This window comes from Labrus mixtus, chromosome 9 (assembly GCF_963584025.1).
Source record: "Labrus mixtus chromosome 9, fLabMix1.1, whole genome shotgun sequence".
Taxonomy (NCBI): domain Eukaryota; kingdom Metazoa; phylum Chordata; class Actinopteri; order Labriformes; family Labridae; genus Labrus; species Labrus mixtus.
In genome coordinates this window covers 15,656,890-15,670,560 of record NC_083620.1, presented here as the reverse complement: position 1 = coordinate 15,670,560, position 13,671 = coordinate 15,656,890, and the positions used below count along the sequence as shown (strand labels likewise).

At 42.3% G+C, this 13,671-nt stretch overlaps 2 protein-coding genes across 2 annotated transcripts; one reads left to right on the top strand and one right to left on the bottom strand.

Annotated features, from left to right (window-relative positions):
* Positions 1 to 198: 198 nt before the first annotated feature.
* scarf1 (scavenger receptor class F, member 1) lies at positions 199 to 7,952 on the top strand. The gene is made up of 11 exons (XM_061046458.1): positions 199 to 492; positions 808 to 869; positions 979 to 1,080; positions 1,527 to 2,067; positions 2,147 to 2,365; positions 3,198 to 3,326; positions 4,004 to 4,110; positions 4,207 to 4,318; positions 4,672 to 4,796; positions 5,619 to 5,756; positions 5,874 to 7,952. Exons 1-11 carry the CDS (start codon positions 392 to 394, stop codon positions 6,956 to 6,958), a joined length of 2,721 nt encoding a protein of 906 aa, XP_060902441.1. The 5' UTR covers positions 199 to 391; the 3' UTR covers positions 6,959 to 7,952.
* On the bottom strand, positions 7,530 to 13,443 carry vtna (vitronectin a). The gene is made up of 8 exons (XM_061046459.1): positions 13,256 to 13,443; positions 12,298 to 12,417; positions 11,772 to 12,200; positions 11,520 to 11,659; positions 11,259 to 11,415; positions 11,006 to 11,158; positions 10,397 to 10,915; positions 7,530 to 8,982 (listed from the first exon to the last, which is right to left on the bottom strand). Exons 1-8 carry the CDS (start codon positions 13,314 to 13,316, stop codon positions 8,864 to 8,866), a joined length of 1,698 nt encoding a protein of 565 aa, XP_060902442.1. The 5' UTR covers positions 13,317 to 13,443; the 3' UTR covers positions 7,530 to 8,863.
* Positions 13,444 to 13,671: the final 228 nt, after the last annotated feature.

Below are 13,671 nucleotides of genomic sequence, written 5' to 3'. Positions count from 1 at the left end.
GGTGAACATCAGGGGTGCGTGTTTGGGTTTTACATGTGCCTTCACCAGTGTGTGCGGCGAGTTTTGTGTGTTAGTGTTCAATCCATCTTTAAAAAGCTCTGCGTCTGGCTGAATAGAAGGAAGTGGATCTGACTTCCCCAGGAAATGGGAAGAGGAAACCCGGAGGCTCTGACCTCTCTGGCTGCAGTCGAGCCACAAGACGACCGACAGGACAGAAAGAGGCGGAGGTTTGAGGAAAGGGTGTTGTGTAGATGGGAGATATTGCCTCTCATTGTGCTCCATCTGAGTGAAATAAGTTGAGAGGACAAGGAGGAGTTAGGAACGGTCAGGGCATAAAGACGTGACAGAAGGAATTTCAACCCTGGTTCTAGTTCTTGGTCTTTGTGTGGAGATGAAGCTTCTCCTCCGAGCTCTGGGTGCTCTGCTCTGCTGCTCCTTGTCCTCCTCAAACACCCTGGATCCTTCTGGGAAGAACGTCTGCCACAATACCAGGTACAACTCAACTTTACCGTCACTTTCTCTTGTTGTCTTTTTACTGATTTACCACTGGAAGATGGCACCAATGGCAAGTCAATAACATTTGATTTTAAAATAGAAATTCATAAAATTGGTACCATTAAATGATATGATATTGGTACAATTCCTGTGACAAGAAGAAAAGAAACAAAAAGAAACTTTTCTCTACAAAGCAAATGACTTCTAAATGATTCCCCTTCTTGTCAGTATTTCTAGGTGTATTTTCCTGCTGAGACTTTTTTTCTAGATATCAAAATTGTCAAGCTCATTTGATAGTTAATGTACCTTCAGGAACCCCTCCAGCCCGGTCTGCTGCACTGGATGGCGTCAAGAAGGGAAAGAGTGCACTATACGTGAGTTCAACATCTCTGAATTGTCAACAATTTCAAGGACTGCTGCCTTTACTGCCTCCACATCAACTTTGTGATCCTGTTACCTTGGTTGGTTTCTTGTGTGATGCAGCTGTGTGCGAGGGTGAGCAGGCCTGCCTGAAGGAAGAGGTCTGTGTGTATCCTGGAGTGTGTCGCTGCCCTCCTGGCTACTTTGGAGCTCACTGCAAAACACGTAAGCTACTATAAACATTAGGAGCTGTAAAGTATCCAATTATTGCTTATAAATGAGAATTTTGAGTTACTTTAGATTATCTTTACGTTACAGCTTTGGAAAATAACATCATTGACCTGTGAAAACGTCTTAGAAGTTGCATCCAAACCATATTATCACAAGGGGCTGGTACAAGTCATTTCTTACTTTATGTATTTTTAAAAAAAAATCTTATTGGTTAAAGTATTGGATAAGTCTGTCACAAGTAGCTCTCTGAAGTGTAGATGCCTTGTGTTATAGAACGAGACACTCAAGTAAAGTACAAGTCTCATAGAATTGCAAAGAAGTGCAGTTCTTTGTGTTATATTCATTCCCTTTGTTCAGTGGTTACACATTTTCTTTGCGCATTTATGAGAGTTATGGGAGTTATATGTATTACCTATGTTTTTGTTTTTTTCTGTAACCAGGCTGTCCTCCTGAGTTCTGGGCCTCAGACTGTCGCCAGGTGTGTCCTTGCCACCCAAATGGCCGCTGTCACCCTGTCACTGGTGAGTGCACCTGCAACCAAAACCGCTGGGGTCCACTGTGCCAATACGCCTGCAAGTGCGGCCGACATGGCCACTGCAACCCCTTATACGGTAACTGCACCTGCGACGAGGGCTGGTGGACGTCCACCTGCTCCAAACCGTGTCAGTGTGTCAGCGGGGGATCTACAGGCCCCGGGTGTGACCAGCTGACAGGTCGGTGTCAGTGCCACCGGGGCCGCTGGGGACTGAAGTGTCCCGGCACCTGCAACTGCTACCTGTCGCCGTGTAATCAGCGTAATGGGGTGTGTGAGTGCAAGGCAGAGTGGTGGGGACCCAGCTGTGACCGGCGGTGTAACTGTGACCTCACACACAGCGGCTGCGACCCTGCAAACGGGCAGTGTGTGTGCCACCTGGGGTTCAAGGGTAAATACTGCAACCAGGCCTGTGAGATCGGGGAGTACGGCAGTGGTTGCACAATGAGGTGGGTGTAAGCTCGGAGATGTTGGTTGTTTAAATACTGTGCCTGTTTGTTCTGATAGGTCTTTATTTTCTGTCCATAGCTGTGGTTTCTGTAAAGACAAACAGCGCTGCTCGTCCACTGATGGAGCATGTGCCGCCTGTGAGCCTGGCTGGAACAACACACAATGCGACCGCCCTTGCCCACCTGGTTACTATGGTGACAGCTGCAAGGAGGAGTGTCCACGGTGCAGAAATAATGAACCCTGTGACCCAAAGACTGGGAAATGTTGGAGATGTGACCCTGGATGGACTGGACCCAGGTGTGTTTTGTTTTTGAGGCCCTGCTGTACTTAAGTTACGGTGAAGGTTACTGAATAATTAGTGGGGGTTTTTTCACACTGATTGTATAAAAAATGGACATAGTCTAAGTGATGTCATTGGTTTCTCTGAAGCATTAGGCATTAGGGGGGAAGGCGGTTGCCATTTTCTGAAATTTGCACTATTCCTAACTTTTGGCTAGTCAAGAAACAGGCAAAGAGGGGGAGCTGAAGTAGGCTGAATGAATTAGTTTAGTAGCTTAGTTGCAGACTACAACATGCCCTCCTCAGCCAAGCCACTTACTATGCCTCAAAATACAAACTCTTAGCCTTTATCGCATGAGAGTTTGCTCTCAAAGTCCACGTCTCAAAGAGGCCTTAGTCATAGTTTACCACACAGCAAGAATTTCTCTCAGCGGCACAGCCCAGATTAAGTTCAGACTACATTAATTTTCATACTGTAGGAAATAAATAGCAATACATTCCTGGAAAAAAGGATGAACAGCTCACAGATTTACTTACAGCTACGATTTAGCAAAGTTTGCTATAATGTGAAGCTAATGTAGTTAGCACCTCATGTATATACAGAGCTCCTTGATCTAGTGTGCTGACATTCATTTTATAGGAGTGTGTGTACTTTTTATCAGCTGGGAAAAATAAGACAGAAAGAGGAACATTTTCTCTTTCACCTGACTTGTGGTTTAGTCCTTAAATGTGTGGGACAAATTCAAACAATAGCAACAAAAGAGGTAAACTAATTGTTTTACATCAGTGAGGGCAAACGACTAGAAATGGATATGAAATTATTATTTGAATCTTTGTCCCTTCTCACCAGGTGTGAGGAGGCATGCCCAGACAGGACGTTTGGAGACGCCTGCAGCTTCCTGTGTAGCCCTTGCTTCCATGGTAACTGCCATCATGTGACAGGAAGATGTGACTGTCAACGCGGCTTTCAGGGAGAGAGGTGAGCTTGGTTTCTCTCAGGACACAGCAAAAAAAAAAAAAAAAAGAAGACACACACACACACACACACACACACACACACACACACACACACACACACACACACACACACACACACACACACACACACACATAATTGATAACATAATTACTGTTGCTTACTTTATATAAAGATACATTTTTTAAACGTTTTAACAAATAAACCCATTCACATTCCTCTTTTATATTTCTATCATTTGAATGACCATCAATTGGAATTAAAGTTGTGACAATGGAGTTGTTTGAAGAATGTTGAATGTTGCTCTGGTGCACTCAAGGGACCTCTGACATCAGCAATTTTATTTTTAACAATGCAGTCTTAATCTGTGTTTTAAAAATGACAAAAACAGAAGAAAAAAACGTCAGCGAACATTAATTAAGGTTCAAGACAGATTTATTCTAAGACAGCTGTGTAATTTGAGCAAATGAACCAAAGTGACATGCAATTACAGGTTAGCAAGTAAACACACATAAAAGCTCTATCATGGTCCCTTTCTTTGCTTCTTACAATTCTGCAATGTGTATTAGTCATGTTGTTTTCACTGTGCACGTAAATAGATGATGATTCAATGTTCATACACAGGACTTTCTGTTTGCTGTGAGAGTATGACTTCTTTTTTCTTTCTTTTTTTTTTTTAGCTGTAACAGCAGCTGCTCCGCCCTACAGTTTGGGATCAACTGCTCCTCCGCCTGTGACTGTGGTGAGGGTATCGAGTGTCACCCAGTTACCGGTGTCTGCCCTAACAGTACGCCCATCCACCCATCAATCTGTTTTGTTTTAATGTTCAGTTTGCTATAAACCTAAACGACATGACATGCTCCTTCATGTGTGTGTGTATCAGGTATCAACAGGTCTGTCCTGGCAGGTGTGCTGGTTCCTTTGCTCCTGGTGCTCCTCACTGTGCTCTGCTGCTGTCTGTGTTGTGGAGGAGGCCCTGTTGATGGCAAAGACAGGTCTGTAATTCACTTCCTTATATCGACATTATGTCAGTAATCAAGCTGGTTCAGTGAAGCTCGAGTGGAGGCAGTTTGTGTTCTTGAATTGAACTTTTATTCGATTTTAACTGTGGGAAACTAAAGCTCTTCCACATGAAATTCAAGACATGAAAAGAAGCAACCAGAACCTTATATATTTCGAACCTATACATATAAACGTTATTGTTCTTCCTTAAATTGGATATTGTTCTGCCTTCATGAATTTTAGATGTTGTGAAGAGTATTTGAGTTATTAGGATTCACCTTTAATCATTTCTTTCTACTATGTGCAACAGTGTTAGATTCTTATATATAAACCATCTTTTTCTCAGAGCGACTGTGGCTGAAGGAGGCTGGTCGGCTCGGATGAAATATCACGTCTACAGCGTCCTGGCAAACATTGGTGCCTCACTTCCCTGTATCTCTGATTGGTCATCTGGCTTGCCTCGTGTCACTGGTGAGAGCTGCAACACAATATCTGTAGTAAAAAAACTATATAACTCACACTTAATATATATGAAAGGATCCTGTGAGGAGTTTTAAGCTGGTTATGAAACAGACCGTTAAAAGACAGAAGTCTTAAACATGTACAGTACAAGAACAGCCAAGAGTTAAGAGGTACTGCTTTGCCACAGGGGGGCGCCAAAATGGAATCAAATACGGGAACTTAAATTCATGGATTGTTTACAACCTTATTCTCATATATTTATTTACTAAGAATGAAGTGAAGATGTACAAAATTGTCATTGACCATGACTTACCTATTGTTATGTAGAGATTTATTATTCAATGACCAGACGCTTCTTCTTGTTACCTCATGAGAGATATTTGTATGCCATTAAAGCCTCAATTTCTGTGGAGATATGCCTGCATTTATCATGAAGAAAACTTAATGAAGGTTAAGGAGTCGTAAATGCAATAAGTTAATCACTTTTTTCAACCAATCACTCAAATATTTATCAAGAGCTTATCCACAGTTTTTTTTTTAACAACTTACTGGGAACTAAACCTGATGAAATGTATCTTTAAATTTGTGCATTCCCATCTCTGTGTTTGGATTGGTGAAATGTTTGAAGGAGGAATTGCCTCAATTATTAAGCCAAAATTCTAACCTTTAGAAAATAGAGAATCTGGAGTTCAATCATTTCAATATGTCTATCAGCTGCTTTGAAAGGAACTCTGTCTTGTAAAACCTACCCTCAATAAAAGACAATCCCCAGTTGGATTTGACAAACTGAGGCTTATATAGTTTAATGTAATCTTTATGCCACACATACAGTGTCTCACCATGACCCTGAGCTGACGTTCAATCACAGCTTCATTGAGCCTCCATCCTCTGGATGGGTGACCGAGGGGTCTTCGTTCGACAGTGATGAGGAGGAAGGAGAGGCGCTCTACTGTGTCCCTCCAAGAGAAGGTAGAAAAAAAGATACATCTAACTATACACTGCCCACCTGTGGGGGTTTGCTGATACTACACAATTCACCTCCTCTTCTCATGTCTCATGTCGCCTCTCTCTCCATCTCTTTGGCAGACATACCCGCTGTGGCAGGCGGAGAGTTCCAGGAGATGAGTTCAAAGTGCAACATGTTCTTAGACCCGTCTGGCTTCAGCAGTGAGGACATCACTTCCCCCTTCAACATCCCTCGCACCTCCAGCATCGCCAAGGCCAAGCGGCCATCTGTCTCTTTTGCCGAAGGCACCCGCTTTAGTCCCAAAGAGAGGCGTGGCTCAGCACAGGACCTAGGCGCTTCCTCTGGACGCAACAAACCCAAGTCACCCTGGGGGGTTTTGATGCTGTCTGCTTTACAGAGTCAGGTAGGTGCAGCTAGAACCGGGGAGGCCAGTGGAGCTGAAGGAGAGGAGAGAGAGGATGAAGTGGACTTGCAGGAGACAGAGAACCAGGAATCAAGCTGTGATGCAGGAGGCCAGGATGTAGACAGAACCCCATCCCCTGGCGCTTCAGGAAGAAGGCGGACTATGTCAAACACAGGTGCTCATAAAGTGACCCAGCTGCCATTATCTGCCTCTGATGCTCAAGTGGGGGTCTTAAATAAGGTCACGACAGTTTACGTGACTGTGGGTAAAGCAGGTAGGCCTGTGTCGAAGACTGAATCCAGCTCCGAAGGCCCCGTTCAGGCCATGCTGCGACGACTAGGCAGCCTGCAGAGACAGAGGGAGCAGGAGTCCAGTCGACCAAAGCCTGAGGCAGCTGAAGCGATCATCAAACCACCGAGGAAGAAGCTCGGAGCTCGGGCGAGTGTGTGGGAACAGGGGAGTCCGTCTGGAGGGGAGGTAGGCATATGTAAGCCAATCAGGAGAAAGCATGCCGCTCTCAACAACCCTGACTCAAGTGACACTCCATCATCAGAGAGCGGCACTCCAAAAAGACCGCTCTCGTTCATTTTGCAGAGTGTGCCAGAGGTGGGTTCCGCTGACTCAGGGTCTGATCTGAGGGCTGAAGGATGCTCCAGCACAGGAAACACTGAAAGCACCTACCTGACTGTGGGACCAGTAGGAGACGCGACGTGCCTCACCGAGGTCATCGCCAATGAAGCTGCAGTGGTCAGTGTGAGCGACGAACCCTGCTATGAAAATGTCTGCATCAACCACTCATAACCTCTGGAAATGCTCACGTCAGCAGGTCTGATCCAAACACAACAACATGATTCTGCAGCCGAAACACTACAGGCCCAAAGTAAAAAAAACATACCTACTGTAAAATGATCTACAGAACATACACAAACCACATGAAATGTATTTTTGATTTAAAGTAAATGTTAAAAAAGAAACAATGTAGGTTCTCCTTTGGGATCATAAATCCAGTGGGTAACAAGGGCCTATCTCCAAAACAGTACAAGGACTAAATAATGTGAACGCTTATTATTATTTTTTTTTGTAGTGAAGTGATTTACTAATAATATTGTACTAATTGTATGCATACAAGTACTGTACTTCAGGCCTGTGTCGACTTCTTGACACAGGAGGAATTAACACATATAATGATGAGATAATTGTCTTTTAAGGGAATGTAAAGAAATATATATTATATTTGTATTTTTACCAGAAAGACAAGAGCAAGCAAAGTAAATTATTGTAGTAGTTGTTGTGAATGCATCATCAACTGTGTACATAGTTCGAGAGGAAACAGATGTAATTTAATCACCAGAATGAGATTGGAGTCAGCTGCTGATCTCATGTTTTTATTGGTCGTGGATGAAAAACACAATAAGAACAGACTGTGTTTACTCAATGAGTACACGATACATCCTTAAGATACGTTTAAAGCTTTTAAAATACAATATAATTCCATTAACAGTGTATCGTAGTAGACGTTTTTGCCCTCTTATAGCAGGCAGAAGATATCATGAAGTGTTAAAAAATGTTTCCACATCTACATCCTGACCTTTGCTGTTGACACAAAACACCCACCATTTAATACAACTACAGATTTGTCTTTACATTCAAGGGGACAACTGTACAACTTTACACTAAGATCGTATGTCCCTTTATCGTATAATACCTGTATCATGTTATGAATGTTCATTTTTCTCATTATTAACTGTATCTATGTTCACAACTGATAAAGCAAATAAACATGTTCTAGTTTATAGATACACCTCCCTGAACTGTAGAGTACACAGTGCTGTGGTGGAAGAAGTACATATATTTATATTTAATATAAGTAACAATACCAATCTGTAAAAATACTCTTTAAAGGAATACATTTCCTGTATTCAAATTTATTTTTCTTGCCTTTTTGCCTTTATTAGATGAGACAGCTAAAGAGAGACAGGAAATATTGGGAGGTGAAGGAGTGGGGGATGGCACGCAGCAAAGGGCCAAGGTCGGATTTGAACACGCGGCTTCTGTGACGAGGACTATAGCCTCTGTACATGAGGCGCACAACATACCCGCTGGGCTATCAGTGCCCCAAAATACTAAAGTTTAAACAGCAAATGAACTGAACATCATAAAAGTATAAACACAATGGGCAAAGTGACACTTTTGTAAAAGATAAACAATAATTTGAATCACATTGTTTAAGTCTTTCTTCCGATGTAAGCAGCGTTTTTTAAATCACAGCAGGTTGAGGTGGAGAGATCTTTAACTACTTTATAAACGGATTAGTTAGAAGTTGTACTGTGCTTTGTAAGTTGATTATCTGTATTTATGAAAGTATTCTGCACACTAACAGTGTCCAAAGTTGTTATATAAATGAAGTGTAGTAAAACACAACTATATACTGTAAACGGTGCTATAGCATAAAGTAATATAAGTATATAGTAGTATGAGTGTTAACATATTTACTAAAATACACAATCAAGACTATTTTCAGTGAATTCAGTTTAATAAGCAGGTCAGCTGATGTTCACAACGCAATTCAGAAAACCAACCAGCTGGACTTTGACCATTGATCTCCAATATTTACTGAAGCTAAAGATCAGCTAGTTGTTTATTACACTGAACATGTGTGACACACTTTTCTAATACATCTTGTACAAAGACTGAAACGATCTTCGACTACTTCTCTGCCCCGGTGGTGCCTGAGCAGCCAAGCCAGTACTTGGCGATGGACCTGGGGTATGGAGGCATGGCGGGGTCGACTCTCTTGGTCTTCAGGTCCACTCTGTAGTATTTATCTATAAACACAGAACACAAGATCATCATTTCATTGAGTCTGCAAACCTAACTTTCAATATCTCTCTGCTGTTATAAGCAGGAAAACACCCCTTTATTAACTATCAGTCTTGTTTTTAACCAGTCATGGGAACTTCAGTGATTTAATGTATCTGTTTCTTTGTCATGTGGACAGATACGAAGCATGAGAAACCAGTTATTAAAGGCCTTCTGTGGCAGAGCTGGGGGAAGTTTAATGAAATTATAGAGTTTCTGTCTCCATCTGTAGTTCATCTCACAGAGGTTTTATTTCCTCTGTTCTTCAAAAATGATGAATTATGATGCTTGTGTTTTTTTATTGCGGTAAGAAGTCGACATAGTAGCAAAATGTGCATAAAGACAAACATACTGGATGCAGCATAATGAAAATGTGGACTTCTTTTCTTTTTGATGTGCTCTTTGTTCCTCTGGTCAAACGACTTCCCTCCTGTCTTTGGATAATGAAGCTGAATTAGATTTAAATGCAGCCTCGTGAGGGATTTGCTGTTCGTTATCAAAAGTTTGATTAAATTGCGGCTAGCTCTGTGCTAACGGACATTTGGATAACAGTAAAAAATACTGAAATAAATAGATAATTAAGTGGACGCTTTTTTTTTTTAACATAATCTCTTAAATGCTATTATTCATCATGAATAAATCAAAAAAGTTCACCGGTTGCTTGTTTTTAAACCTTTAACATCTATATATTCCACATGTAGCCTGGTGGAGAGATTGATTATTTAGTTTGACAAACAGTCCAGGTGAAAAGACAAACCAAAGACACTAACTTCAGAATCTTCTAACACTTTAAATAAAATATCAGTTTCTTTCTCTTATGCATCCCGTTAAGAGAGCAGTTATAAACTTGCTTATTTTTTTAAGTGTACCTTCACCTGAACACCGATATGGATATTTACTTGTTTTGGTTGTGCCATAATGTTTTGTAGTCATCAATCTTTTCCTTTTTTTTTTCCACCATAGTTACTGATAACTTGTAATATTTCAAGACAGAAACAGGATGCTGCTGCTTCACACGTGAGTGAGTGTGTTGTGGTACTAGGTCTTCTTTTCCCTCTGAATGTCTCAACTCACAGTTTTTAATACTGCAATCTCAAGGTCGATTACCACTGAGTTACCTCATTCAGCGATTGACGGTGAAATGGCAGATATTTATTTAAAAGAATCTTCCAGATTGAAGACCAAGCAATTTATGGTGATAGAATAAAAGTGTTATTAGCAGCCCTTAATGCAATAAATATCAGTTTTTTCTTTACACAGGCATCGGTTCACAGCAATGGAAGTAGACCATTATAGTTTTAAGACTGAATAATCATTGTTGAATGATTAAATATGAATTATTTTACTATGCTGTCAATGAATGTATCCTGGCTGTGTTACCTCCTTTAAAGAAGTAGACGCTCTGTATGGGCAGACTCCTCTGGACCACCTCCCAGTGAGACCTGTCCCCTCTGGAATCATAGTTTCCTCTGTTGTTCTGTCTGTTACTGTCCCTCCGTCTGTCCTGGTCCCAGTCTTGCCTGTCCCAGTCCCTGCCGAGCCTCTCTTCCATCTCCATCCTCCTCTCTGCCAACCTCAGACCCATTTCCATCCCCCGTTCTGCAAACTCCTGACCCATGTTCATCCCCCGCTCTGCCATGGTACCCCAGAAGGGAGAACGGCTCTGCCTCCTTCGACCCCACTGCTGCCCGTACTGCTGGTCCCACTGCTGCCCGTACTGCTGGTACTGCCGGTTCCACTGCTGGCCTTGCTGTTGATTCCACTGCTGATCAGGCAAGTAGTCGTTGCGGGATCTTGGTGGTGTGACGTAAATTCTGCCCGCCATGGCAGCATCCAGGGGAGACTTGAGGCCCTTCCAGTCCTTGTCGATGAAATGGTGTTTGTCGTGATGCTGTGGCACTAAATAACGTTAGAAGACATTAAGCTGTACAAGAGACAACATCTACCTGCTGCTTAACATAAAAATGAACGCCTCACACCATAACTCACAGTCAGAGAAAAGCTCACTGAAGAAGCGCTCATAGTTGTTGTAGTAAACATCAGTGTAATGTCTGAACAGAGTGGAGGGAGACCTCTCAGACATGGAGACGCACTCCTCATGAGATGGCTGGTGCAGAAACTCGTACATGTGATACTGATCCCCTGGGGAACCCGACAAGATACCAAAAAAACATTTTTGAGCAACTTGATGTTAAATATACCGGAGAAATAACAGGAGACGTTGTATAATATATGGCTGTACCTTTGAAAAAATACACCCTCTCTTTCCCGTTGTGACCAGGAGCAGGCAGAGCAAACGCTGCATCCACATGATCAGGAATCTTATCAAAGCCCACACTGATATCTCGAGGGTAGTCGTCATCCAGCACACCGTCATCAAACCTCCAGTACTTGTTCCCCTGATGAATGTTTGGTTTGATATGAACATTAAACTTTCACAGACGGCATCAGACATTCTTGTGAATAGGAAAACTAAAGGCAATTTCATTTCCTATGTCCCCACCTTGAAGATATAAGTCTTCCCTTGACAGTTGACCCGGGTGAAGGCAGCATCAATGGGCCCACTGATCCCCCACACGTCCTTTATGAGCTTTGGATAACCAGGAAGAACCGACTTCTGGTCCAACTCGAAAAAGTAGTCCCCTACAACAAAACAAGTTCCTCACAGTAAGAAACATTATTTTTAAACTCCTTTAAAAGTCAGATGACCATATTTCCGTATTAAGGGATTACATTTCTACATGTAGTCACTCACCTCTGAAGGCATAAATGGAGCCATTCTTTAGCTGCATGAAGGAGTCAAAAGGCCGCTCACTGCAGACTTTTGAGTCTGGGTCAGGGGCCTCAGTGGTGGCCGTTGTCACAGGAACAGTGGTTGTCTCAGCTGCTGTTTCAGCCTCAGTGGGTTGAGGAGTGTCGGTGGATTCCGGGATCAGTTGTGAAATGAGTGGAATTTGTATGGCGGGGATTCTCGGAAGAATGGCATCCATCAGTCGAGGGGGTCTGGTCATTTCTAGTGTGGATTCTGGACGCTGCTGTGGTCTGAAGTCTGACACGGGTCGCCGTGTGGGCTCCTGCTGACGGCTGCGGGAGGTGAAAGACTGGCCTGGTAAAGGCAGTCCAGGGGCTTGAGTGGGGCCTTCATCATCATCGTCCTCTGCTAAGTCAAAAGTGTCTCCACGAGCTGAGGTTAAAAAAAAAAAAAAATGGATAAACCATTATTCTCTGCACCATTTTGACTCAAAACAAGAATGCTGTATCTTTAAAAACACTTTTCTCACTCGTCATGCCACAGGTGACCTCAAAGTCGGAGCAGCAGCTCTTGTAGTACTTGCACATGGAGTCACACTGGCACGTCCTCAGAGAGTCAAAGCCATTCTCACAGCGATTCATACAGGACTCTAGGCGTAAATGACAAAAGAAGGAAAATGGATCATCTCCATTTATTTACGTTATGATGTTTTTCTGTTCTCTCTCTGATCCCCTGGCTAAATCAATTTCCTCCTTGAGATAGCAAACGTATCTTGGATTTGATTACAGCCCCCATGAGCTTTGACAGCATGCCAGTGACAAAACGTTTTTTTACATTGTCTTTCCTGTGAAGTTGTCTCTGTCTATTTGAGCCAACTTCTTGTATCCTGTTTGTAATCAAAACTATACTTATTGCTGAAACAGACATGTAGGCTACTAGATTTAAGGATCAACTATTCTTATACTGTCTTGATTGCATATCAAGGTATTATGCCAAACATTTGCAGTATCCAACTCAAAAGCACAAAAGTTGCTGCATTCTTATCATTACAAACTCTATGTTTGAAACACGAGAATCTAAACCGCTGGTCAAACAATAGAAGCATTTTGAAGACTTAACTTTGTGTTGTGGACATTGTGACCGCGATCTATTATTAGTCATGTTTTATTCTATTGTCTTGATATGAAATGATTGATTTTAGTTGCAGTCACTGTACAGTATATCTACTTGTGTAGACATCTGACTTCAAAGTCTATCCAATAAGACTCATGGTTTACACTACAGATGAGAGTAATTCATATGTTGCTGGTTTCTTATTGGTGTAGCTGCTAATGGAAATGACCAGACTCTTACTCAGACTTCAGTTCACAGGCTGCTCACAGTCTGACTGTAACATAACGACTACAGCCGACTGTTCTGATGAGCTAGATAAAAACTCCTCTCATACTTATTTGAACTTACAAAATGATTTTAAATGTTTCACTTACCATCAGCAGCCAAAGTGAGTGTGATCAGAGCGAGCAGCAGCACGGCGGCCCGCAGCCTCATGTTGCCTCTGTTGTGTGTTTGAACAGAATGACACAGTAACGACGGACTGTGTGCTCCCAATCATTGGAAACATGTGTCAGTCACCCCGCATCCTTGTTAACTTTAACTCTATTTGCAAACTTGTCGCTACTAGAGCAAATAAACAGACAGAGAGAGAGAGAGAGAGAAAGAGATCGATAGGAAACAAGACTCTATGTAATGACCTCTGTTGACCTCTGACCGTGCACTTTTAGCAATTCACTGCTAGCAGAGACATTTAAACTACAGTGCTCACAGATTTCACTTTCCAGAATGAACAACTTAATCAGCATCATCCTCTTTTTTTTTCATTACCTTCTTACTTTCTTTCAGTTCT